This window comes from Equus caballus, chromosome 1, assembly GCF_041296265.1.
Source record: "Equus caballus isolate H_3958 breed thoroughbred chromosome 1, TB-T2T, whole genome shotgun sequence".
NCBI classification, from domain to species: Eukaryota; Metazoa; Chordata; class Mammalia; order Perissodactyla; family Equidae; genus Equus; species Equus caballus.
In genome coordinates this window covers 107982771-108008354 of record NC_091684.1, presented here as the reverse complement: position 1 = coordinate 108008354, position 25584 = coordinate 107982771, and the positions used below count along the sequence as shown (strand labels likewise).

The window sequence follows — 25584 nt, the reverse complement described above, 5'->3', positions numbered from 1 at the left end:
GGGCAGAGTCAAAATAAATATGTTTACTAGGAGTGTAAGGCTTACCTTTGATTTCCTTGACAGGGAATAGAGGAGAGCAATATTCAAAGAGATAATGGGTGACTTTTTTCTAAAAATGATCTTTAGTGTCAATAAATTACACATAAAAATTAAAAATAGATCTAAATGTACTTCAGAATATGAAAGATAGAGAAAATCTTACAAACTGCTAAAGGTAATTCTACTACTCATTTATTGGCATACTGTATAGCTTTTTAAACATTTTTCTAGGGAGCAGTAACTTTTTAAAGCTTTTGGTATGTGGATCTTCTCTTGATTAGATCATGGAGCCTCTTCTGCTCTGAATTTTTGTATTTTATTGGCAAATCATAGCAAAAATGTCTGAAAGTTTGTGTGTGTGGGGTTGGGGGTAGCCACCTCTGCTTTCAATGCCAAATCTTCATCAGAAATCACATCATTACATGCTTTGTGTTTTGCTTTTTTTCCACCTATCATTAAGTCATAAGAATTTTCCGTATTGGTATAGGTTGTTATAATTATTTTAATGGCTTCATTACATCCCATCAGATTTATTCCATTGTAATTTCATCAGCCATTTCTTCTTTATTAGATATTTAGGGTTTTATTTCCTTGAAATTTTGATTATTATATATAATCTTGGTGTAATATACATTTTATGCATATAGCTTCACTTTTATTTTGAACAGTTCCTTAGGAAAAATTCCCAGAAGTGATATTATCATGTCAAATGCCATTGTATTTTGACAGTGCCAGCTTTTATCATAAGAGCACTAAGTATCATAATTTTGAATATATGTCTACCAATTTTCTGGGTGTAAGAGGCATTTTTATCAAAATAATAAAATAGAATGTTTTTCGTTATTTGTTTATTAATTGTTTTTCCTCTTTTGCCTACAATTGATCAGTACTTATGCTTTTTCGATGTATCTTTTGTGGGCCCTATATTTGTCTTATGATATGTAATTTTCTGCAATAACACAAATATTCTTCCCCTATCAATGATGTTAAAAATTATGAGATGATGAGGGTAGTAGTCAATTTTAGAGTCAAATGTACATATGAATTTGATTTCTTTTGGGGTGGGTTATCAAGAAAAAAATTCTTAAAGCATGTGAAAAATTGTGCCTTTGAGTTTGCTTTTGAATATGATATGTAGAGAAGGATCTATACTTTCTAGCAACATTTGTATCTAATATTGGTGTGACAGACATTGTTGGCTCACCTGGCACTCATTTCTAACACTCTTCTCTCTTACCTGTTTCTTTTGAACATTTTGAACAAGCTACAATATTTAGTTCCCAGACTATTGTAAAGCTGGACTTAGCTCTAATACACAGTCCTGGCAAGAGTTTGCTGGTGTCTCCTTCCTCCGTTTTCTTTCTTCTCTCTTAAATGATGATGCACTGGCTGGAACAACAGCAGCCACCTTGCAATCATGATGGGAAAACCAGCAGAATGTCAGACAGTGTGGCCCTGATTTTGTTAAGACACTGAAATAATGCCATGAACTTCCTAATGCTAAAACTACTAAGTTTGAAAAATAAACCCCCTTTTTTATTTAAACCACTATCATCTGGCTTTCTGCCATTGACTGTGGAGAAAAATTTCTATTAATACAGTCAGGGAAGGAGGGGAGTTGGGTCTTTATTTTATTAAGACTCAGTTTTAAACTAATCCAAGCCAGCTTTCTTTGTAACTTGCTACTGTGAATCCGTGATAACTGATCAAAATAGAGATAAGAATTTCTAAATTTTATCTGTTTCCTGGATCATTTCCAGAGATGTGAATGTGTCACCTTCTAGAGCAAAAATAAAATTAAATTAAAATTTAAAATATGCTTATAACTTTTGACCAATGGGAACATAATTTAAAGGCATTCCTATACTTGCTATCCAGAGAAGTCAAGTTCAAGTTGACAAATATAATATGTATCCAAGAGAGAATCCATTCTTGCCTCTCCATATCCATTCACTTATAGCCATTACTTATTCATTTATCACATATGTAGGATATGCCATATGACAGGCTGTATGGTCCAGGCCAGGGTTGTAAAGAAACAGATCCGCTCAGTCCTTGCCTTTAAGGATTTTACTTCCAAGCTGAGTGTGGGAAGTGAGAGGATGCCATTCAGATAAACAAATATCTTTAACGCTGTGTGAGAATGAAAAGAATAGAGTAGTAAAAAGAGATATTAATAGTAGAGGACAAAATGGAGTAAGTGACTTGTCCAAGACCCCATAGTCAATAAATGGTAAAAGTTCCCTTATTCAAGGTCTTCTGGACTAGGCTTTTTATGATACTAATCATTGCCTGAAATAAATGGACCAATATCTGGGATACAGAAATACTTTTGCCTTATGCAAATGCTATTATTTTGGCTGTTGTTGTATAGAAGTTGACTGGTATGAAGGAATAACCCCTGACCTATCAATATGGCTCACGTTGTGAAATTTATTTCCCCCAAGTACTTGTCCTTCTTTCAACCTTCAGAAACCTGTTATGTGCTCTGCTAGATGCTAGGGTTGTACTTGTGTATCAGGCGTGCTGCCTGCCCTGAGGGGCCGAAGTCTTGTTCATGTTCTCCTTGTCTACTCTCCCTTGCCACCAGTGAGGGGACTGACTGAAGAGGAGGGCGTGACTTGACTTCATTTCTTTCAACCAAGCCAGCCATTCTAGAAAGAAGAAAAGCAGCCAGGAAAACATAGTGGAGGAAAAGAATTAGACCTTAGAGCTTTAGCACGTGAAAAGAAACTGAGACTTTTCTCTCTTTTTACAAAGTGATCTTTTCTATTGACTTAAGAAAAATAACTTGTTAAACATCTGTCTTTCCCCTCCGACTGGTGTTGTTTACAGAGAAACAAACTTCTCTTAACTCTGAAGTAATGTCTCCTTCCTTTAGGAAAACAGGTGCCAAATATAGAGCAAATCAGATTTTCGAACAGCTGAAATAAACTGGAGGACTTTCCACTTTCCTTTATCCTTTTACCTAGAAATTTTTTGTGTGAGGCTTACAATTTCCCAGTTTGGAATTTTGTTTTTCCTTGGGATCCTTATGACTAATATTTTTTCAGTTGTTACTGTCCCTTCCCCGTCCTCCATATTACTGTTATTTGGATGTGAAAATCTTTTTTTTTTTTAAATTCAACCCTTGATTCTTTTTCATTTAAGAGAAATGTACTTTGTAAATATGAAGAACTCAGGATCACATTGAATTCTGTCATATCAAATCTCTTTATTAGAAAGAAGGAAAGAGAAATTCAGCTAATATTGATCAACACATGGGGACTTTGAAATATTCCTTATCTCTATGCCAAAGTATATGGAGGGAAGAATTCGCATCCTATTTTACAGATGAGAAAATCAAGCCTAATAGAGTTCGCTCAGTCTGAGATCACACAGTCAGAAAATAGTGAAATTAGGATTCAAACTCAATTCCTATGTAATTTTAAAAACCATGCACTTTCTACCTCCCCACGTAATAGAGTCCTCCCTAGTCTATGTAGGACTTTACGTTGCGTAGTCAAGTCACAACTCACAGATTAGTCTCTATTACTTACTAGCTGTGAGGCTGTGGATAAAGCTTCCGTTCTATGGGTCTGAAGCTCCTTTTCGGTAGAATGAAGAAAACAACAATGCCTACCTCATAGGGCTGTAGTGGGAGTTCACTTAGTTAATACATGTAAAAGGGCTCAGAACAGTATCTGGAACATAGTAAACAAAGTTGTTTGTTAATTGTTATCATTCTCTGTTACTTCATGGATAGTAGTATCAAGTACACATCAGGGCTTTGCTTTCATGCATTATCTTGGTACAGCTAAAAGGTGGTTCTAAATAAATGGCTTTTAAAAAAAAAAATTCCAGTATTATATATGAAGGATCTCCTTCATTGTTCTCCATTGGTTGATAAGTTTATGGGAGAGAAAGGGTATCTCTTAGTGAGATTGTTTACAATCTTTTGTTTCAGCAGTGAAACCCTTTTTTCAAATTACAGATAGAAATACAGCTTCTCTGATTGAAGTCGGGGGAGGTGACTCCAGGTTATCTCCGTCTACTTCCTACCCTTTAGTGCCCTGACTGCCTCTGGGAACCCCTGGACTTAGATGTACTGCAGACTGAGAACCACCAATCCACAAAGCACACCACAAAACACAGTGGGCAGTGACTGAGAAATACTATTAATTCTCAGGTTCTGTGAGAGGCATGTGTCCAGGAGTCCTTCCTCCCAATCTCAAATTGTCTCTACTGAGTTTCCATTATATAGTCACTGTTGACTGCTTTGTTTAACTGGCAGGGTCTGCAGTTTGGTACCAGTGAACTGGAGGAGATGGGAGCCATGTTCTGCTTGGGCCTCCTCATCTTGGAACTCAAATCCGTGAGCTGCAGCCATCACCTCCTGACCCGTGCAGCAACTCTACTGAATGCTGAGGAAGAGGTGCTGGACCACTACCTCCAGCGGTAAGGTGCTCACAGGGGCATGAGGGAAATTTAGACCTTTGTGCTCCCATGGGAGAATATCTCAGAAATGAAAGTGAAATGGACCTGTGGGTCTTTGACAAAGAGAAAAGATGGAGGATTCACCAAATGAAGGTAGGGGCAGTAGTTCTCTATTGGAGCCAGATCTGGACATCCTCAGTTCTTGCTGAGCACAAGGAGGATGCTGCCTACTCGTACACATAAATGCAGATGTCAAGCTACATATATTTCCAAAGATGTATTATTAATGAGTTTTGCTCATGGTAAAGAAGATGAGCTGGGTGACATACATGCACATCTACATATGTTTATATTTGCCAGTTAAGTGTTTATATATGTACAGATATCATTTTGGAGTTGTTACTCAGCAAAAAGAAAAAGGTCATCACACTGCCAATAACTAGGCACCTGGGGACAAGAAATTCTTTAATCTTCTGGTTCTTAAATAGCAATGTTCCTTCTCAGAAGATGAGAGGAACCACCTGAATATGATGAACACATTGGCCCAGAGAACCTGACTCACATCCATGGAACGGAAAGCGTGGATCTCTGAGAACTGTGAGGAACATTAATGAGTCAAGAGAGGGATCACCATTATCCAAATGAGCTCTTTTGATACTCTTTACTGTAGACAAATATTTCAGACTTAACCAGATTCAGGGGCAAGAAGAGAAGATATAATGGCAATGTGAGAGAAGAAAAGATGAAGAAAAGTCAGAGATGTCCGCGCGAAGTCATTGCCTACATTCTGAGCAAGGGAATGGATGGTGGAATTGAGTTGTTCAGGGAGAAAGTGCCTGCTAGTAAATGAGAAAACATCTCATACAGTTCAAGTCCAAGGGCAGAGAGAAAGTCCTTAATACTGGAGCCATCTTATTTCTAGCTCATTTTCATTAATTTTCTGCCTGCCACTGTTAGGCTGCTGTATCAGTATGACTCCTCATCAAATGGCCAGTCAGGCCTAGAAACATCTAGCAGTGTAAATTAACACTGCTTTGGAAGGCACTGGTTTCTCTGAGACTTAATTACCTAAATGCAGTAATTGACTTGCTCATCACACTATGCTATAGATCATAGACTACGGAGACTTAAGTAAATCCAGACCTCTTTCCTCTCAAAGATGCTGCCACTAATGTCTTTTGTTTTGACATCACAACCACTTCCAGTTACCACCGCTCCCTTCAACACCCCTCAGCCCCTCAAGGCTTGGCATGTTTGGCATCCTTGTGGTGTTTCAGCCTCTCTCTCTGACAGCAAGTGCTTCCACCTGCCAGCTTGTATATTTCAACTGGCCCTTTCATCTTTTCCTTTGCTAAGCTATCTTGGGTGCAGGCATGCCTGAATTTTCTTTCTTGTTTTCCTTTTCTCCCACCCCCTCCTCTGGTCCTCATTGAGGGAAGACTGAGCAGACCTGGCATTGCTTGCTTTCCCTGAATTGATTGCGCCCGTCTGTTTGATCCAATGCCGCGAGGATTAGTTGCCTGTAAACTGGAACAAGAAGAAATCTATCAAGTGCCTTTTCTAATTCAGGTCTAAAGAATTTGCTGTCAGGCTCCAAATACAACGGCAGCTATGTGGGTTATCATAAGAACATAGTATTACCTGCCGTCCATGCCATCCCACATAACCGACTATTCATTTTTAAGTTGCAACCAGTCCAAGGATATTGAAACCTGAGGTCTTCCCCTGAGCTCTGACCCTTCTTAGGTTGGTGCTGCTTCTTAATGGCAGGACGCTTCCACATAGGATGTGATTGATAATGTGTGTTTTGAATAGATCTGAATTAAATTTGAGAGGCGTGGAGTCTGGGTGAAGACCGCAAGATAGAAACTGCCTATTTCACCCAGACATTTGTTTCATAATATATTTTTCTATTCACTGAGGCAGTTGACCAAAACAGATTGTGGTTCCTGCCCAAAGGCCCTGAAAACTACATGGCTGAGAGGAAATTCACCCTGAAATGTCTTGACCCAGAAAATGTTTCAGCCAGAAAGTGTATGTTCATTGAAGGATAGCAGAGGGGAACTTCATAAAATAAAATCTATTGGTTTGAAACCAGCAACAGGCTGCTTGAGTGCCTCTTGATTAGCTGCTGATAAACAGGGCTAAATCATGAGATATAATAATCAGCAGAGCGAATACTAGGAATTTTGTTAGCAACAGGGTTCTTTTTATAATACAAAGGGTGTAACTAAGGTTTGTCAACACAACTCACCTATGCTTTAAAGAGGAGGCCTATGCCGCCCTCCTCCTCTCCGGCCTCTTTCCTGGGAGTATTTGCTATAACAGGGCTTATACTTCAGGACGATTCTTTTTATCTTGCACAGAAATACTGGAGAAAAGAACAGGGCAAGCTCTTACCTAAAACTTTATTTTAAAGAAATGGGAGGACATAATATTTTGAATCTTCTTGGCCCCACAGACAGTGTTAACCCCTGAGAGTGATGTGCTGGGAACATAAAGTGTGGCTGTACGCCATGGACATCATGTTTTCTGACGATGGTTTTCATGCCTCATTTACCATAAAAACAATCAGAGTGTAGTCAACATCCACAGAGCGACTTACCATTTTTCCTGAGCGGAGAAGGAGCAGAAATGGTTGATGTTTGCCCAATGGCTGAAGCTTAAAACATCGTGCATGCATTCTTCTTTTGGCTTTTCTTTTACAGTTCTCTCCTTCCTCGTTGCTCATTTGAGAAATGTCTGCAGCCTCATTAAGGCGTCTTTTGATATTCTTTCCTTTCGTCTCCCTTTCCCCTTCCTTTCAATCTTAGCTCTGGAAATTGTGTGTGCACTGCAGGCATGCTAAGCTGCTTCTTCAGGAGGCACCGTTTATCCACTGTGACAGGTCTTTTGCAAAGTCATTTAACAGTTTTGCCGAGTCAGCCGCTGTTCATCTCGATTTGTATCCCTCCATTGCCTCCTGCTTTCTCAGCTGGGCTCCCCTATCTCCATTTGTCCCTCCATTAATAACAGGAGAAAGCTCAGAGTTCCTGAGCTGTGTCCTAGGAATGGCTCAGTAGCTCACTTCTTCTCCCACATTATAGTCCCATTACTTTAACTGGGCTCCCCTTAGCATCAAGATAAGTTAGTTTAGTCCTCTCCTTAGTTTGATGAGGCAACACTAAAAAAATAGAAATCTTTCATTGACTTTAGAAAACATCATTATATTTTTAATAATTCAAAAGATACTTGATTTTCATTTTTTTAAACAAAATACAATTGTCTTTCTGAATAAGAAAATATAATGTGAAAAACACACAAAATCACCCCCTCCCTGTCTTCAATCACCCATATTCCAACCACCTATAAAGAACCATTGCCAGGGACCAGCCTGGTGGTGTAGTGGTTAAGTTCGCGTGCAGCACTTCAGCGGCCTGGGGTTCACCAGTTCGGATCCTGGGTGCACACCTACACACTGCTCATCAAGCCATGCTGTGGTGGCATCCCATATACAAAATAGAGGAAGATGGGCACAGATATTAGCTCAGGGTCAATGTTCCTCACCAAAAAAAAAAAAGAACCATTGTCAACATTTTGGTGAAATTATATTATTTTTTTCACCAATGAATAAACGGACATATAATACCCTTAACAACAATGTAAAGGAGTGCCCTTTCCTGCAACTTTATAAGCACTTTTTTTAAATAGACTTTATTGTTTAGAGCAGTTTTAGGTCCACAGTAAAATTGAGAGGAAGGTACAGAGATTTCCCATATAACCCTTGTCCCCACACATGTGCGCCTCCCCTATTATCAACATCCCCCACCAGAGTGGTAAATTTGTGACAATTGATAAATTGACATTGACATAACATTATTGCCCAAAGTCCATAGATTACCTTAGGGTTCACTCTTAGTGTTGGACATTCTATGGGTTTGGATAAATGTATAGTGTAAGTGTATCCGTCACTGTAGTACCACACAGAGTAGTTTCACTGCTCTAAAAATCCTGTGTTCCCCCTGTTCATCCCTCCCTTCTCACTGATCCTGGCAGCCACTGATCTTTTTGCTGTCTCTGTAGTTTTGCCTTTTCCAAAATGCCCTATAGTTGAAATCATACAGTGTGTAGCCTTTTCACATTGGCTTATTTCTCTTAGAAATATACATTTAAGTTGCTTCCGTATCTTTTCATGGCTCAATAGCAAATTCCTTTTCAGTTATTGTTGTTAGTGCCAAGGAGTTGATTGTGACTCCTAGTGACCCCCTGTACAGCAGAGCGAGACACTGCCCAGTCTTTTTTGCACTATCCTCTCACCTTCTGGCGCTGTATCAGACAGTGTTCTGCTACTACTCATTGCATTGTCAACGCCAAGGTTTTGGAAGTGAGTGGTCAGGTCCTTCTATATCGTCTGTCTTAGTCTGGAAGCTCCACTGAAACCTGTCCACCATGGATGACCCTACTGGTATTTGAAATACCACTGGCATAGCTTTCAGCATCACAGCAACACACAGCAGCCACAGTATGACAATCCACAGATGGGTGGTGTGGTTCCTTGATGGGGAAATGACCGGGGGCCATGGCAGTGAGAGCACTGAATCTTAACCACTAGACCACCAGGGCTGGCTCCATTATTTCATTGAATGGATGTACCATAGTTTATCTATTCACCTACTGAAGGACATCTTGGATGCTTCCAATTTTTGGCAATTATGAGTAAAGCTGTTATAAACATCCATGTGCAGGTTTTTATGTGGACATAAGTTTTCAATTCCTTTGGGTAAATACCAAAGAATCTGATTGCTGGATCATAAGTTAAGAGTATATTTAGTTTTGTAAAAAACCACCAAACTGTCTTCCAAAGTGACTGTACCATTTTGTATTCCCATCAGTGATGAATGAGAGTTCACATTATTCCAAATCCTTGTCAGCACTTAGTGTTGTCAGGGTTCTGGATTTTGGCCATTCTAAAAAGTGTGTAGTGGTATCTCACTGTTGTTTGAATTTACCATTTCCTTGATGATGTGTGATGTGTTACATCTTTTCATATGCTTCTTTGCTATCTATATATCCTCTTTAGTGAGGTGTCTTTTAAGGTGGTTGACTCATTTTTTAATCAAGTTGTGTGTTGAGTTTTAGGAGGTCTCTGTCTATTTTGGATAACAGTTCCTTATCAAATATGTCATTTGTAACTGTTTTTTCCAGTCTGTGACTCATCTTCTCATTGTCTTCACAGTATCTTTCACAGAACAGAAATATTTAATTTTAATGAAATCCAGTGTACCAATTGTTTCCTTCATGAATTGTGCCTTTGGTGCTGTTATCCTAAAAATCATTGCCAAACCCAGGGTCCTCTAGATTTTCTCCTGCATCATCTTCTAGGCACACTGGTTGTCTTGCATTGAAATCTTTGCCATTTTTAAGTGAAAATGGAGTGGAGTGCTGTTTAATTTATAGTTTGATCTTTTCTGATATAGATAAAAAACTTCTGTATCATTAGTATTACTTTGTTTAATAAATTTCCATCTTTTGTTCTTTATTCTTTTAATAATCATCTTTTAAATTTATATTTAAATTTAACTTAAATTTCTGTGTTAAAGACATTCAACTTTTGTTTGTCGTGCATATTGCAAACATTTTCCCATTTACCTTTCACATTTTTTATGTAGTTTATTGACATTGGGTGTTTTTGTTTTTATGTAGGCATGATTACGACTCTTTTTCTTTCTTTCTTTTACCTTTGATAAACTCATCCACCTGAGTCTAATAGCAAAAAAATTCATATGCACCATGAAAATGTGTTAACTTATCTATTACTAAGCCAAGCTAGGTAGGTTTATCATGAGTATATTTACATGTTATAATTTCTGTCCATTTTTTACTATTGAATAAGTCTATATTTCTAAATTGTTAACCATTTGCCATAGTAATTACTAAATAATCCACCCTTTATTACTGATTAGTAATGTCAGTTTATGGTATAGTATTTACATGGGCGTGTAGCTGGGTATATCTTTTTAATTTTACATTGTGTTCCATTGGTCTGTCTGCCAGGAACACATACTTTTTAATATAGTGGCTGTGTAAATGAGTTATTTAGGGCCAAATATGAACCACTGGGATTTTGACTCAAATTGCATTAAAATTGTAAATTTTTTGGTCTATCGATGGTTTATCTATATTGCTTTTCAAAATCAGATGCTTTGCTCCACTTATTCAGATCTTCACAAATAAAGTATTTTAGGGGTTCTTTTGTATCCTTTTCATGTACTCTCTACGAATAGTATCACTTTCAGTCTTAATATTTAAAATTTTCTTGTTACTCTAAAAAGTCTTTTTCATTATATTTTTCTAATTGATTTTCTTAGTTATATAGGACAATTCTTGATTATTTATTTATTTTTTGGAATTTCACCTAATTCTGTAGTTATATCTAAAAGTGTTTCCATGGATTTTTCTGTTTTTCTAGATAGATCGTAGTATCACTTATACATTTTGACAGTTCGCTTTGCTCACTTTTTATTCTTACCTATAACCTCAGTTAGAGTTCTGAGAACATTGTTTAAGGATTATGATTCTATGGGCATCCTCACTGTGAACCTAATTTCAAAATGAGAATGACTTTCAGAGTTTAAGAATTAGCTAGAATGTCTATCAGTTTGTTATTAATGTTCAATGTCTTCTTTATTAATTATTCTTTTTTCCTAGCTCACTAATTAAAAAAATCAGAATTGAATGATTAATTTTATCAATTTTTTTGGCATCTAGAAAAAAGATTATTTCTTTGAATTAGTATAGTCTTACATTATGCTAACAGATTTTCTAATATTCAGCCATCCTTGAATTTCCAAGGAAAATATATTTGACTATTATCTAAAACATTATTGTGTCATAGAGGTTGATATGGTTTACTGGGAGTTTAGGAGTCTTGTGCCCATATTTGTAAGTGAGTGAAGTCTGTGTTTGGTCTATATTGTTTGATGATCTGGAACACTTTAAATTTCCCAGGATTTATCTGCATCTTGACCACATACACATTGCCTATAAAACCATCCATGTCCCATTTATTTGAAACAAAAACGTTATTTTTCCACATCTTATTTTCCCATATGAGGATTATGTATGGAATTTAGACTGTCTCATAGTCATCTTCAGAGCATTTTAATGTTCAAATTTATGATTAATTGCTCTCATTGCTCATTTCTAACCATTCTGTGTAATCATGAACTCATTCTTTTTTCTCAATGTTGATTCATCTCACAGTTTTTCCGAGAACATCTTTAAATAATTTTTTCTTTTTTTTTGGTAAAGTAAATCGATGGTATATTTTTGGCATATTAATATATGTGTGAATATCTTTCTCTTTCTTTTACATAGAAATTCCACGTTGCCTGTCTGGAGATTTCATTAAAACAGTGTAGACACAGCTCAGTTTACTCTCGTATTTCATCCTGTGATAGTTGGCGTAATTTTTCCTTATTTGTATGTACCCTGTTTTTTTCTGCCTTAATGGTTGTAGTAGTTTTTCCTTGTTCACTTACACAAAAATTATTTTTCTACTACAACAAAAATATTTCTTTTCTTTTTTCTTTTCTTTTTTTTTACTTTTTATTGAGATTATGGTAGTTTACAACCTTGTGAAATTTTAGTTGTACATTATTGTTTGTGAGTTGTGTTGTAGGTGCACCCCTTCACCCTTTGAGCCCACTCCCCACCCCCTCTTTCTCCTGGTAGAGCCACTAATCCGTTCTCTTTGTCCACATGTTTAACTTCCACATGTGAGGGGAGTCATACAGAGATTGTCTTTTTCCATCTGGCTTATTTCACTTAACATAATATCCTCAAGGTCTTTTTTTAGGTTTATATCCTTTTGATTGATTCCGAATTTGAACATCCCGTCCCCTTCTGATAAACCTTTCGATTGTAAGGTAGCAGCGATTCCATTCTCAGTCTTCGTTTTTCTTCCTCTGCAGTGTTTGGGGTCTACTTTCCAACCTCTGTATCTGTCATCTCTTCTACTCTCATCACTTTTACCTCCTCAGCCCAGTTCACCAAATTCTGGAAGCGTGTCCACAGTTTGTCTTCTTGGACTCAATTTTCTACAGCGTGGACTCTCCTCTTTGTTGATAATGCGTTTTAATTTCAATTATTTTACATTTAGGTTTTGTTGCACCTGTTTCCTTATTTCTTATCAGTTTCCTTTTTGTTTACTCTGTAATTAAGTCAGATGTGTTATCTTTTTATCCAGTGTTGCATAGATTTTTTTCTTTTTTTAATTTTCCTGATGCTTTAACAGGGGCTACCTAATACTGGCTTCTGTTTCCTGTGGCTAGTTGTTTCCCAAAGGGCACCATTGCTCTGTTCGTTGAGAAAGGCATTCATCTTCTCATACATTGCCGAGTGTTTCACCCTCTGGGTTGTTATGATTCCTACTTCCTCCTCTTCCAACTTCTATTTCATTTTTTTTGTTTATTCACCTTTGAATCACAAGAGCTCGATTAAGGCTCATAATCGCTCAACAATCCAGAGTTTGGATGTTCCCTAAACCATTTTGTAGTCCAGCTGGATGCAGATAGTTCCTCTCATTTTAATATGAAGCAACCTGATTTGGGGGATTCTTTCTCTTCAAGAATTCATGGGGGCTGGCCCGGTAGCACAGCAGTTAAGTGTGCACGTTCCGCTTCTGCGGCCCAGGGCTCTCGGGTTTGGATCACGGGTGCAGACATGGCACCACTTAACAAGCCATGCTGTGGTAGGCGTCCCGCATATAAAGTAGAGGAAGATGGACACGGACGTTGGCTCAGGGCCAGTCTTCCTCAGCAAAAAGTGGAGGATAGGCAGCAGATGTTAGCTCAGGGCTAATCTTCCACAGAAAAAAAAATGATTCATGGTATTTTGGCTTTTATGTGAGAGTACAGATTTGGCATGATTCATTGGGGAAGTTAAGGAGAAATGACATAAAAAGTTTTATCTGTATCTCCAGAGACTCTCTGTCTCAAGATAGTCAGTTAATATTTGCTGAATGAATACGTAAGTAATTGTGATTTAATATTATCAATGAATGAGTATTCAAAATAAGTTCATATTTTAGAATCCTGTAAGAGGAAATTAACGATGATTGTGATGATGATGATGATGATGATGATGACAGAAAATACTTGTATCAGTGACATGTAGTCTTCTAAGTGCTTTACTTATGTAATTGTATTCAAGCCTCTCAATAACACTATGAGGCTGGTATTATGATGTTCATATTACAGATGGGTGCATTGTGATTCAGAAAGACTATGTGGCTTGCCTGAGATGACAGAGCCGGTCAGTTGTAGAGCTCTGATTTGAAACCAGGCAGTCTTGCTAAAGAATCAGTACTCTAAGGGGCCGGCCCGTGGTGCAGCAGTTAAGTTCGTACTTTCTGCTTTGGTGGCCCCGGGTTTGTCGGTTTGGATCCCAGGTGTGGACCTACACACCGCTTGGCAAGCTGTGCTGTGGCAGGCATCCCACATATAAAGCAGAGGAAGATGGGCACGGATGTTAGCTCAGGGCCAGGCTTCCTCAGCGAAAAGAGGAGGATTGGCAGCAGATATTAGCTCAGGGCTAATCTTCCTTAAAAAAAAAAAAGAAAGAAAAAAGAAAAGAATCAGTACTCTTAGTCACCAAGATACATTGCCTCTTAGTAGATAATAATGATAATAGCTAACCCATAATAAGCATTTATTCTCTGCCATGTACAGTGCTATGCACTTTGTATGCATACCTCATTTCTTGTTTAATCTTTTAAACCAGAGGTTGGCCAACTTTTTCTGTAAAGGGACAAATAGAAAATATTTTAGGCTTTGTGGATCATATGGTCTCTTTTGCAACTGCTCGGCTCTGCTGTTGTAGCAGGAAAGTAACCATAGACAATATGTAAATATGTGGGTGTTGCTGTATTTCGATAAAATTTTATTTACAAAAATAAGCAATAAATACTATTTGTCCCAGTGAGTTATAGTTTGCCAACTCCTGCTTTAAGCAATTCTTTGAGGGATGTACTATTATCATCTCCCTTGTACTTACAAAGAAACTGGAGCTCAGAGAAGCAATATAACTTGTCTTATACCCAGGTTGGAAGAATCAGGTAGGGGTAGAACCAGGCAGTATGACTCCATCCCAAACGTTTAACCACTACAAATGCTAAGCTGTGTGGAGTTGTAGATGAGCAATGAATGACACCTCTTTCTTCGCTCATGGATTCCTAACTGAATAAGAAATAGAGCATAGGAGCTAGATAGGTTGAAATAAAACGTATCTGCTTTATTACTGGCATTAAGAATTAGAAAACATAGCCCCACCAGAATTGAACTTCCCCACCTAGATCTATAGGGGTAGAGCCTACCTTGCCAGGTTTACCGTGCAGAGAAGCAATGAATGCATCTGGAGTTCAGGTCTTGCTGGGAGAGAACAAACACAGGGGGCCATGAACTACCCCTGCTCACTCAGCATCTCTTCCTAACTCACTGAATTCATGGCATTCTTTGTCCCTGAGAGCGAAGTGAATGAGAACAGGAAGTGGAGTACCAATGTCTGCGCGCCAAAATGAGAAATGTGGGAATGGAGAGAATGGTTTGCCAAAAAGTGCCATTGTATCAAAACAAAGGATAGAGGCTCAGTGCTTCAGATGGCAAATTACACTCTATTTCCATCAATTCTAATGATTGCTACATGGCAGTTCTGATAATATTTCTCTTCCCATAGCTTCTGTCACCTTAATTGTATTCAAATTGTAAAAAGTTAGCCGATGGTACCTAATCTTTGAGAATATTCTTAACTTTATTCCATAGTTGCAGGCAAGGAAATGCCCAGATGTTACAAGGAGGGAAATGTTGGAATTGATATCAGCTGGGAATCTTTTGAGACTGTGACTATCACATGTTGCTTTAAAACATTGAATGACTCCCTAATGAGTCAGGGAAAATGAACTGATTAGTCAGGAAGAAGTGCTAATCTTAGCTTGGGAAAACAACAATAACAAAAACCGTTAGTTTTGTTAGTAGTTAAAGAAAAGAAAATTCAAATACTTTTGGTATGATTTTATGCTGATTTTTCTACAATGAGTAAATAAAAATAATGAAAATCCAATGTTAGCGTGTCTATGAGGAAAGAGGCTTAAAAATATCATACAGCTATCTGTAAATTGGTTTATTTTCCCCTGGAGAGGAATTTGCCAACTTGCAAGAAGGTCCATAAAACCCTTCTATTTAATCCTATGTTTCCAGCTTAAATATCCCTCTAGAAAATAAACTTAGAGAAACCAATATTTAATATGCAGATATTTATAGCGATAAGGATTGTATTCCGAAATAGATTTAAACAACCCAAATTCCTAGCAGTAGTAAAAAGAAAAAAAAAGAACATTGTTGATTAATCTTCTAGGATAATACGAAACCATGAAAATAGTGAGAATATCAATATATATGTGAGATAATAATAATAGCAAAGATTCATTAGAACCTTACCATGGACCAGATGCTGTGCTAAGCACTTTATAAGTATTATCTCACCTAGTTATAGAAATAATCCTGTGTGATAGATGCTATTCCTAACATCCCCTTTTACAAACAAGGAAATTAAGTTTTATGGAAGTTAAGAGGTCTGCCAAATGTCATGAATCTTGTAAGAGACTGCTGGCTTTTGAATTCAATTCTCTGTAACTCCACGGCTCAAGTTCTTAACTTCTATGATAGGCAATCTTTCAAATAATGAAAAAAAAGGCAGAATAATTAATGGTATGTACATGCTGACTGCGACTTCAGCAGTGTGCAGAAACAGTGACAGAAGTGGGAACTATTAAATGTATGATCTGAAGCTAATTTAATCTTATTAGCTTGTTTCTCTGTACAGTTCCTAAAAGTATTTGCTAGGGGAATGTACGTCTGAGTGTGTTTGTGTGTAAGGTTTAAAACCTGAGTGACTTAGGCTTATTTTGGCCCAGGAATATCCCTTGATTGTTTCCGTACTATTCAGAAAAGATCCATGTATATCATCATAGGTGCAATGTATGCTGCCTGAGCTTGAATGCATCACGACCCTTGCAGATAAGCATTCAAAAGAGAAAGATGAAAGAGATTGCAGACAGAGAAGAGTTAAAGTAAATTTTCTTCATTTGGCATTTGCTCTTTGCAAAACATTACCATGTAATAACAACCATGAAAGAGAAGCTAAAAGAATTCCTCTTTTACAAGTGATCCCATGGGAGCCCGAGGAGTCTAGGTGACTTACTGGGTGTAGTTAAGTGACTCACCCGTTGCCAGTCAACATTGGGGGTCTCATTCTCCTCTGCTCAACCACATGAATGCTGGTCTCTTGCCTATGAATCTATAAATACCTGAAAACAGAGCAGGCCCTGGAAAAGGATTTCAATCAAAAACTTGCTCTTCTCGCTCTGTATCAACTGCAGCCTTTTGCAGCCCTTGCTTTTTATTTTAATTCTAAAAACGGAAGGCAAATAAAACCTTTGAAGTTTTCCTGAACAGGAGAGGCTGTTTTTATTTAAGAAGGCTTCAAATAGCCTGGCATGGGTGGTCTAAGTTAATTCAATAGCTTTTCGCTAATTTGTGAAGTAGTACATTTTTCTCTTTATTCTTAATATTGACTTTCTCTTTGTTATGGAACCTTATGCCCTCCTGTGGCCCTTACAACGAGCTAGCCCTTTAGTCTTAGGAGGCGAAGCCATTTCACCTATGAGGGTTAATTTACCAAATGTGTTAGAGGAAGACAAAAGTATGGATATGACAACAAAGACAAAAGGAGGAAGGAAGGAAGCCAGAGAGAGGGAGGGAGGGAGGCTGTTTCATAGAAGAAATCACAATCACAATTTTCAAAGTAGGATATCCTTATAGGGATAAAGATAATTGTTGCAAGTTCAGGTTTTGAAGATCCTGAACTTAGATGACTCTGATGCACAAGAAAGAGGGCTGCTTTCAAGTTATGTGAACATTTCCATGTTTTGCTTGATTTCTTTTTCCTGGCCAGTTGTCTAACTGCCTTCTCTTAGAAGGGGATAAACTAAAGAAACCTAGACACATCCACTGTACCCAAGTTGAAATAGTCTATCATGGTTTTTCCTGTTCCACAAGTTTCCATGAAGCCATCGCTTGAGTACTCAGCATAGTTTTTGTCAAGGACATGTGGCTTAGTTTCACAGAAACTCAGTTCTGGTTCAAAGTATTCCTGCTGACAACTGACTCTGTGACTCTGGGGTGGTGCCTTAACTTGTTTACTCTCAGATTTCTTAGCTTTAAAATTAAAGATCTTTAAATTCCTTTCAGCTATGTTTATTCTCAAGGCTACAGCCATTGACATCCTCCCATTCCAACATGTGCAGTAAGGCTGCAACCCTGAATTCAAGATATAAAAGGAAAGGCAGTTGAATTATGCTAAGTGGCACAAAGCTCGTATTTGATTGAGTGAAAATTAAATTTTATCTCAATGCCTACTGTGTAGATAATAAAGAGAAGGAAGCTTAATGGTGCACAGGTAGCAGAAAGCAGATACACATAAATGATAAGAGAAAGACAGAGGAAAATAAAGAGATGTGTTGAGAAGTGAATGCTGCAAGTTTGAGTGGAAATAACATCGTGGGGAAGGATGTCAAACCAACTGCTCAACATCAGAAGGAGAGTCTGGTACAAGAGGACCCTCTAACAGGGGCCTTAAATATTGTTAACGAGAGTTGCCATATTCTGTTCTGTTCTGTTCTGTTTTCTGTTCGTAGAGATGGATGCTTCATGGGAGAGAAGGGGTTTGATTCACTTCCGCTTGATCACTTGAATTCCTTGAGACAAATTTATCCAACTCAGATCTCAAGTATGTCCTAGTAAGACAAAAAATATCTTCAGTCATGTGATAGCTCATCACAGGCTCACTGATTCTATTAGTGGTGAGAGATGAGTCTATTAGAAAATGGCGATAACTTAGTCAGCATAAGCTGATATTGTTTCAGTACAATGGGAGTGGAAACTAAATTAGAGCCAGTATGCTTAGGATGACTTGGCATTCATCATTTTGTTCTGTGGCTTTGAGTCAGGGAAGCCGACTAGGTCCCTATGTTTTGCCAGTGTGTGACAAAACACAATGAAGAGATGGAACAGTGATAATGGACTACCTGGTGCCTGGAAGTGTTATAAGGATTTGATATGGATTATCTTAAATAAAGCAAGCCCTAGGAAGTCTTTATTATTATTGTTATTAATTGTTATCTTATAGATGAAAAAATGGAGACTTAGGATGCTAAATATATGTTAAAGCCAAGCCACTACTATATGGCTGATCCGTGATTCAAAACACAGGTCACTGAATCCAAATTTATTATCTTTTTTTTTCCCATGAAATGCATTGTAAATTATTCTAGAAAATATATCCATAAAGCAGTTTCTAATACAAAGAGGAAAACTTAGGCTATAAAATGTGATGTATATAAATCAATATTCTTAACCAAAGAGTTGGCTCCTCTACATTCAACACAAAGGTCATAGCATCCTCCATGGTTGGGAAATATACATGCAATTAAGTCCCAACATTCTGAACCTTTCACTCCCTAAATGTTCAAAGCCATTAAGCCAAACTAGCTAACTTGTCTTTGCTCCTGTTCTTGTTGTTCACATACGAACTACTTGCAGATAACCTGAAGAAAGTCAAAGGGACTTCTCCTCATTCTAAACAAGGGATATGCAATTATTTTTCCAGTCTACCTAATAGTAGTTATTGAAGGTTTACCTTAGGAAGGATTGATTTAACTTTTGGAAAGAGGACCTGGAGAAGTTGAATTGACTGTGTCTCTTATCAATGGAGCACTGAGGACATAGGGAGGATTTGCATTCCAGTCTGAGCTGGAGTTTAACCATTCAGGCATGAGTGTAGCGGGAAAATAGACACCAGGGAATTGAACATACTCATCAGAAAAGCAGGAGTTAATGGACTACTGATGATAACCAGTGTTTATTGATTGCTTAGCATATGTCAAACACTATTCTAAGTGTTTATTCATATAAGCTTTTTTAATCACCACAAATAGTCCTAAGAGGTAAAAAATGTTTTGCTCCCATTGTGTAGAGATGAAATGGAGGCACAGAGAGTTTAAATAACTTGCCTAAAGTCCTTCAGCTAGTAAGCTTTGCAGCTTGGATCTGAACCCTGGCAGTCAGAGTCTAGGACCAGCATGTTTAGCTGCCATGCCAGTTCAAAAGGTAGTAGTGGTTTTGTAAAATCACTCAATCTCTTGTTTATATCTGGTTTGTACCTGTACCTGTACTTGTTTACCTTGTCAGGAAAACAAGCTGCTCTTTATGAATTCCAAGTCTGAATATTGTGTAAAGAGAATGAGAGGCTTATTAAACCATTGGGAAGGCTGTGAGGATCAAGGAAAAGTCTCTGTGGTCAATTAATGTTCAGTAGCGAAGTTAGGGGTTTTCAAGAGCCCACTTGGAAGCTGCTGTGAAACTCAAGAACTTCCAGGACACCCCCTCCATCTGCAGGATCCACTGGAGGGCTTCTGAAGCAACTGCCTTCATCGACCTCTGTGGCCTGTAGCCACAAAGAAGGTGGCTGGCCAAGGCTTGTCTGAAGCTGGTGAGACCCTCATGTCTGTTGTCTCCCCATTCATTTAGGACAAATGCCCCCAGGAATAATAGGCTTTCCTCTTCTGCTTCCAAATCTGAGAAATAGATTGGTAGAATCTAACTCAGAATCTTGAAGAACCAGAGAGAAATCATAGAATTATTATATGGCTGAGTACTACATATTGTTTTTAATATAGTCATGAGTGATTTTCAAAAATCGTGGCCTGCAAATACGTAAATGTATGGCTTCAAAGCAGAGGTATGAGTGACATCAGAATAAAGCATAAGCTAAGTTAATTTTATAAGATCCCAGAGAGTAGAATGACGGTAATTATTAAATCTGCATGTTTTTGTTGAGTTCTCAATGTGTACAAAGTGATTGCAATAATTTTAATTTGTCTATTTCTTCACTATTTCCAAATGTTTCTCTTTCTGTTTATGAGGGCTCTTAGGTGGAAACTGGACTGGTGAGAGGGTGAGACACACATGCACTTAGGCAGCCAGATCTGCAAAATCACCTCTTGGGATTTGTAACAGATGCCCCAGGTGGAGTTCCCCTATGTCCAATAGGACAGTTGGTACTAATGCCATTGGCAACACAGAGCTTGTATCTTCCTAAAGATCCCAACTTTTCTTAGAAGTAGAAATAAGAACAGGATGAGGAACATTAAATTTCCTGAAGAAGTTGCAATTTATAAAACCAATGCTAGGAGAAACAAAACGCATGTCTAGTTGCATTTCAGGCATGAATGCAGCTAAAGGGGAGGCACACTCTTGGTGTTGCAGGTGACGGATGCTTGAGGAGAAGGTCTTCTTTGACCCGTGGCAAGCTTCTTTCTTCACTGTATAAAGAATGATATTCAGTCTGAGAGGGAGGAAGAGGAGGAGGAGAAGAAGGAAAGGAAGGGGAGGAGGAGGAGGAAGAGGGGAAGGAGGAGGAGAACAGAACAAAACTTGCCGAGAAGGAGCAGATGTCAAAAGTGGGGCCAGAGAATTTAAAGGATGTGCATAAATGAGTTCAGGGTGTCTGGACTGGCTGAATTAAAATGCAATTCTGAAATAATATCCAAATTAGATTCTCTACCTCCTGTCTGAGATCTTTGAGAAAATATGTTTGCAAACTGAAGGTGGGCAAATATTCCTTCACTATCCGAAACTGAGAAAGAGATATAGGCTCTCAAATATAGGCAAATGAGTGTGACACAGATATCAGGAAAGCACAGGTGGGATTATTGGGGGAGGTTTATTAAGTACTTCGGAAATAAACTAGGCATGACTAGAAACTACCAAATATATATAGCGTATGAAAGAAAAATACTCAAACAAATCTGATTTTATTATAGCTTTATTGAGGTATAATTGATGTACAATAAGCTGCATGTGTTTAAGATATGTAATTCGTTGAGTATTGGCATTAATAAATACACTCATGAAGCCATCACCACAATAAAAATTACAATCATTCTCATCATCCCCCAAAATATCCTTAAGACCTTTGTAATCCATCCCTCAACCAGGCAATCACTAATTTGCTTTCTGTCCATAAGTATTAGTTTGTATTTTTAGAATTTTAGATAAATGGAATCATACAGTGTGTATTCTTTTCCCCTCTTTGGCTTTTTTCACATAGCATAATGATTTTGAGATTTATCTATATTCTAACCCGATTTTATTTTTTATATGGTTACTAGCCAGTACATCAAAGAAATGTAGAAGAAATTGTTTACCCGTTCTTCAACCAGATAGTCTGTTTCTCTAACAGCCTGAGATGGATCAGACCTAACTGAGAACTTTTTCACTAGTTGTTCCCTCTGCCTGGGATGCATTTCCTACAGATCATGGCATAGCTGGCTCCTCCTTGACATTCAAGTCTCAGCTTAAATGTCATAATCTCAGCTTAAATTTCATCATCTCAGCAAGATTTTTCATGATCATCTTGCCCAGGGTAGCATTCCTATGACACCTGCAATTCAGTATCATCTGTCTCTCTGAGCTAGAATGTATAATCCATGAGAGAAGAAACTTTATCTGTCTTGTTAAAAGCTGTATTCCTAGCACCCACAACAATGCCTGAGGCATAGGAGGTAATCAGTAAATAAATGAACAAATAAATCTTTGCCAAGCCTTTCATCTTATGTTTATGGGAAAATATGGAGACCTAAGAGTTGAATAATAGTATAATTCAATGCACTTGTTATTAGTTGAGGAATTATATTCAAAGTATGCTGATTAATGGCTATTTTTCAACCTGATTGGGGATTTATATTCACAGCTTTACCTTAAATCCTGTCCTATTGCACAAATTTTATGCATTAAAAAAATATAGCACTTAGCTGTAACTATAGAAACGACGACTGTTCCTTTCTGTATAATGTGAAGCTACAACACATGGTGATGATATAATTGATATTCTAAAATATATTTACAAATTGAAATGATGGATGGCACTAAGAAGATGAAACTAGGGAAGGATAAGTTCTGCTCCAAGTGCCCCCAACTAAGGGCACACCCCCTTGGAAGACTACGCAGTTGTCTATGTGGGGGTTGTAATTGACAGTGAGCTTAATAAAGCTGAGTGTGCTAAATCTGCCAAAGTTCTAATGACAACTCAGTGGCTTTGGTAGAAATAAAATCCAGAGTTAGATAGGGAAGGGTTTCTCTCTGCTTTGCTCTCATCAACACAAAACCTAGACTATGATGGTTTATTACTGAGCCACAAAAATTGAAATGGGTTCAGTGGATTGCATAATAAGAGTAGTGCATACAATGAATGGTAGAAGGAATGTGCAGTGCTTGTTCTGTTAGCTGTCTGCAAATAGTCCCTAATGAAAAGAAATTAAAGCTAGTCCTGGTTTGACTTGGAGCAGGGAACTAATATCTGTTACTATCTGATACTACCTGGTTTGCTCAGGAAGACATTTCTGATGGTCTGAGATGCCCAAAGACAGAATGAGGCCTTACCGACTTCGGACACATAAAGTGTTTGGAAAAGGCTTTGTAGGAGAGACTTAAGACTGTGAATTGCTACTTGGATGATAGCGTATTTATAATCTCTACCAACTCTGGGATATAAATTAAAATGCATCATAATATTAATAAAGAAAGCCATTTGTTTTTATAGAATTCATTTAGGGTAGGATCTAGTCTATTTGCCTTTCTAAATAGGTAAAACTCTGAATTCTTTCCTAAGTTCCTTATTCATATGAGTAACCCACTGCAGAGGTAGGTTTGAAGAGTGGCAAAGATAAGGGGTTCGTTTGAAATGTTATCTTGCACCATTAGGGGACAAAGAAGAATCTTTTTTTAAGCCAGAAAAGAGTAGTTTGTTGTAGGGTCTGGGGAGGGGATATTGGAAGCTTTGGTTTATGGAAGTCTTAATCACCACAGAAAATCATTCGTTGTCCCTCAACTTCCACTTGGTGGGTGGTTTTGTGTAGACACTTGCTGAGAAGGTACTGTCCAGCGGTATGGGTGCTGAATTGTAGGGTTCTTGAAGGGAAGTTTTCTCAGCATTCTCGTTAATAAAATGAAACTGCAGGTGATAAGCTAAGCTTGCCCAATTTATTTACTTAGGCATTCTATTTTTCAAAATTGTATTATTATCCAGGGAAAAGCATTAGCTATTGCTGTATCTTTCTTTTATATAGACATTTATTTCAAATTGTAAGAAGTACAAAACATAGTAATCCATATTAAGTTGTAGGTTGCATTTTTTCTGGACAGTTTTCTCCATTAACAAGAAGTGAAGACAAAGGAAGAACAAAGACATATTTATTACGTGATGTGGAAGCAAAACTGTCTCTAAATAATGCTGTTGTGTGGTGTATTCCTGGAGGTACTGACAGCTCCTTATAAGGCAAGTGAATATTTCAACTAAAGTTTGCAAGCAAAACACAAGGCTAATTACAGAATAGTCTTTTGTCCCTCAGCAAACTGCAGGGGGCAAGAGTGAGCTTGTATAAGCACTGAGCCCAGATTTCCTTGGGTGCCATCTTCTCACATGTGTTTTTAAATCTTGCAACTTGCGATTATTATTTTTCAGAACTGAATTAGTGAATCATTTTACATAGCACCATTATGTAAAATAAAATGATACTTTGTTTCTCTGTGTTGGCCAATTACTGGGTGGAGAAAATTGGACTCCTGAAAGATACATGTGTGCATAGTTTGGCAGATTGCAGGAAAGTCTTGTAAAATGCTCCCAGATGTTTGTTGCAAGAGAGAAAAAAATGCTAGGAACAAGGAGCAAATTGAGGTGGGTTTCAGACATTACACAATCTATTGAATTAAAAGCTAAGTAAACAAATAAGATCAGAGACACAAAATCCCTCTGGAAAGTCAATAATCATGGAGTTTCACTATATTAAACCCATTTACTCCTTTTCTTTTCCCCCTTTTGCCTGAGGCTATTGTAGAAAATATTAAGGAATATTATTTCTAATCCTTAATAAATAGTACATTAAATATGAACCACTCGATCTTTTCAGCACAAAGGCCACAGGACTGCAAATGGACAAAATCTGGACTTGGCTATTTTTTTTCCCAGAGCCTGGCCCCATATCTAATCATCAAGATTGCCTTTCATTTAAAGGTTGGTAAAGTAGTTCCTGATAAGAGTTTTGCTACTCAAAAGTTGGAGCATCATAACTAGAGTTTCTAACTTCAAAGAGCAATTGGAGAGCCTATTCCTCCCCTTAGTATGAGGTCTCAAACTTGACAATGGCAGAGCCAGATAAAATAAGAGTTGTCAAATTGGATTCCTTTGAGGATTGTTCTTGAATCAGTCCATGTCCTAGCAGCAAACAGCTGGCACATGCAAAGGGGTGATTGAGGAGAGTTTAATGAAGAGACTATTTACAAAGGCAAGATTAAGGGAGTTGATAAAGAAAGGATGGTGAGGCATCCTGGGAGGAGCAATAGCAGGAAGATAATATCACCCTTAGTGAGGTAGAGGGTAGAACCAGGGAAGACTTGCCTAACCTGTAAGAGCCGTGTGTGCAGAAGAAGGGGTGTCCAACAGGGACTGCCTTAGGCAGAATAATGCGGCCACTGGCAAACAATGTCTTCACAGGGAAGGAGATGGGGGAATAAATACCGTGCCTCTTTCTCTTACTAACTCCTCATCTCCTAATTATGCCACAGTTTGTCCCAACCCAACCAGTAGCCCAAGGAAAGGAAGGTCAGTTGAAGCTGTCCTTGAGGTCAGTCTCCTCGGACACAGAACAGGATGGAAAAAGTTGAAGAGCAGACCTGGAGGGGGAAATGGAGAATATATAGTACCTTCCACATTTTAGCTTACTTATTCTCTGAAATACCTCCCCTAAATGATTAGTTTCCATGTTTTATAGATGAGTATACTGAGGTTCAGAGTGGTTAAATAATTTGTCCAAATTTACATAAGGATATGTCTGAGTTCAAACTTCTTGTTCATTCCCCAATTCAATCCTGCTACTTTTCACCCCAGTGTTTCCAGTGACGATCTTTAAGGAAGATAATCCACAGAAGGAGAAAAATATGTTATATCCCCTCTCCTCTTTATTGACGTCTACTTTGT

The 25584-nt window shown here is 37.9% G+C and overlaps 1 protein-coding gene across 6 annotated transcripts in view; it reads left to right on the top strand.

The window, feature by feature from the left end:
* AGBL1 (AGBL carboxypeptidase 1) overlaps nt 1-25584 on the top strand; it is a 755364-nt gene that overhangs the window by 532923 nt on the left and 196857 nt on the right. For all 6 annotated transcript variants that reach the window (XM_005602809.4, XM_070266954.1, XM_070266962.1 and 3 more), the window contains one exon: nt 4313-4476. In XM_005602809.4, the coding sequence (XP_005602866.2) occupies nt 4313-4476 (164 nt within the window). The remainder of the gene's footprint in view (nt 1-4312; nt 4477-25584) is intronic.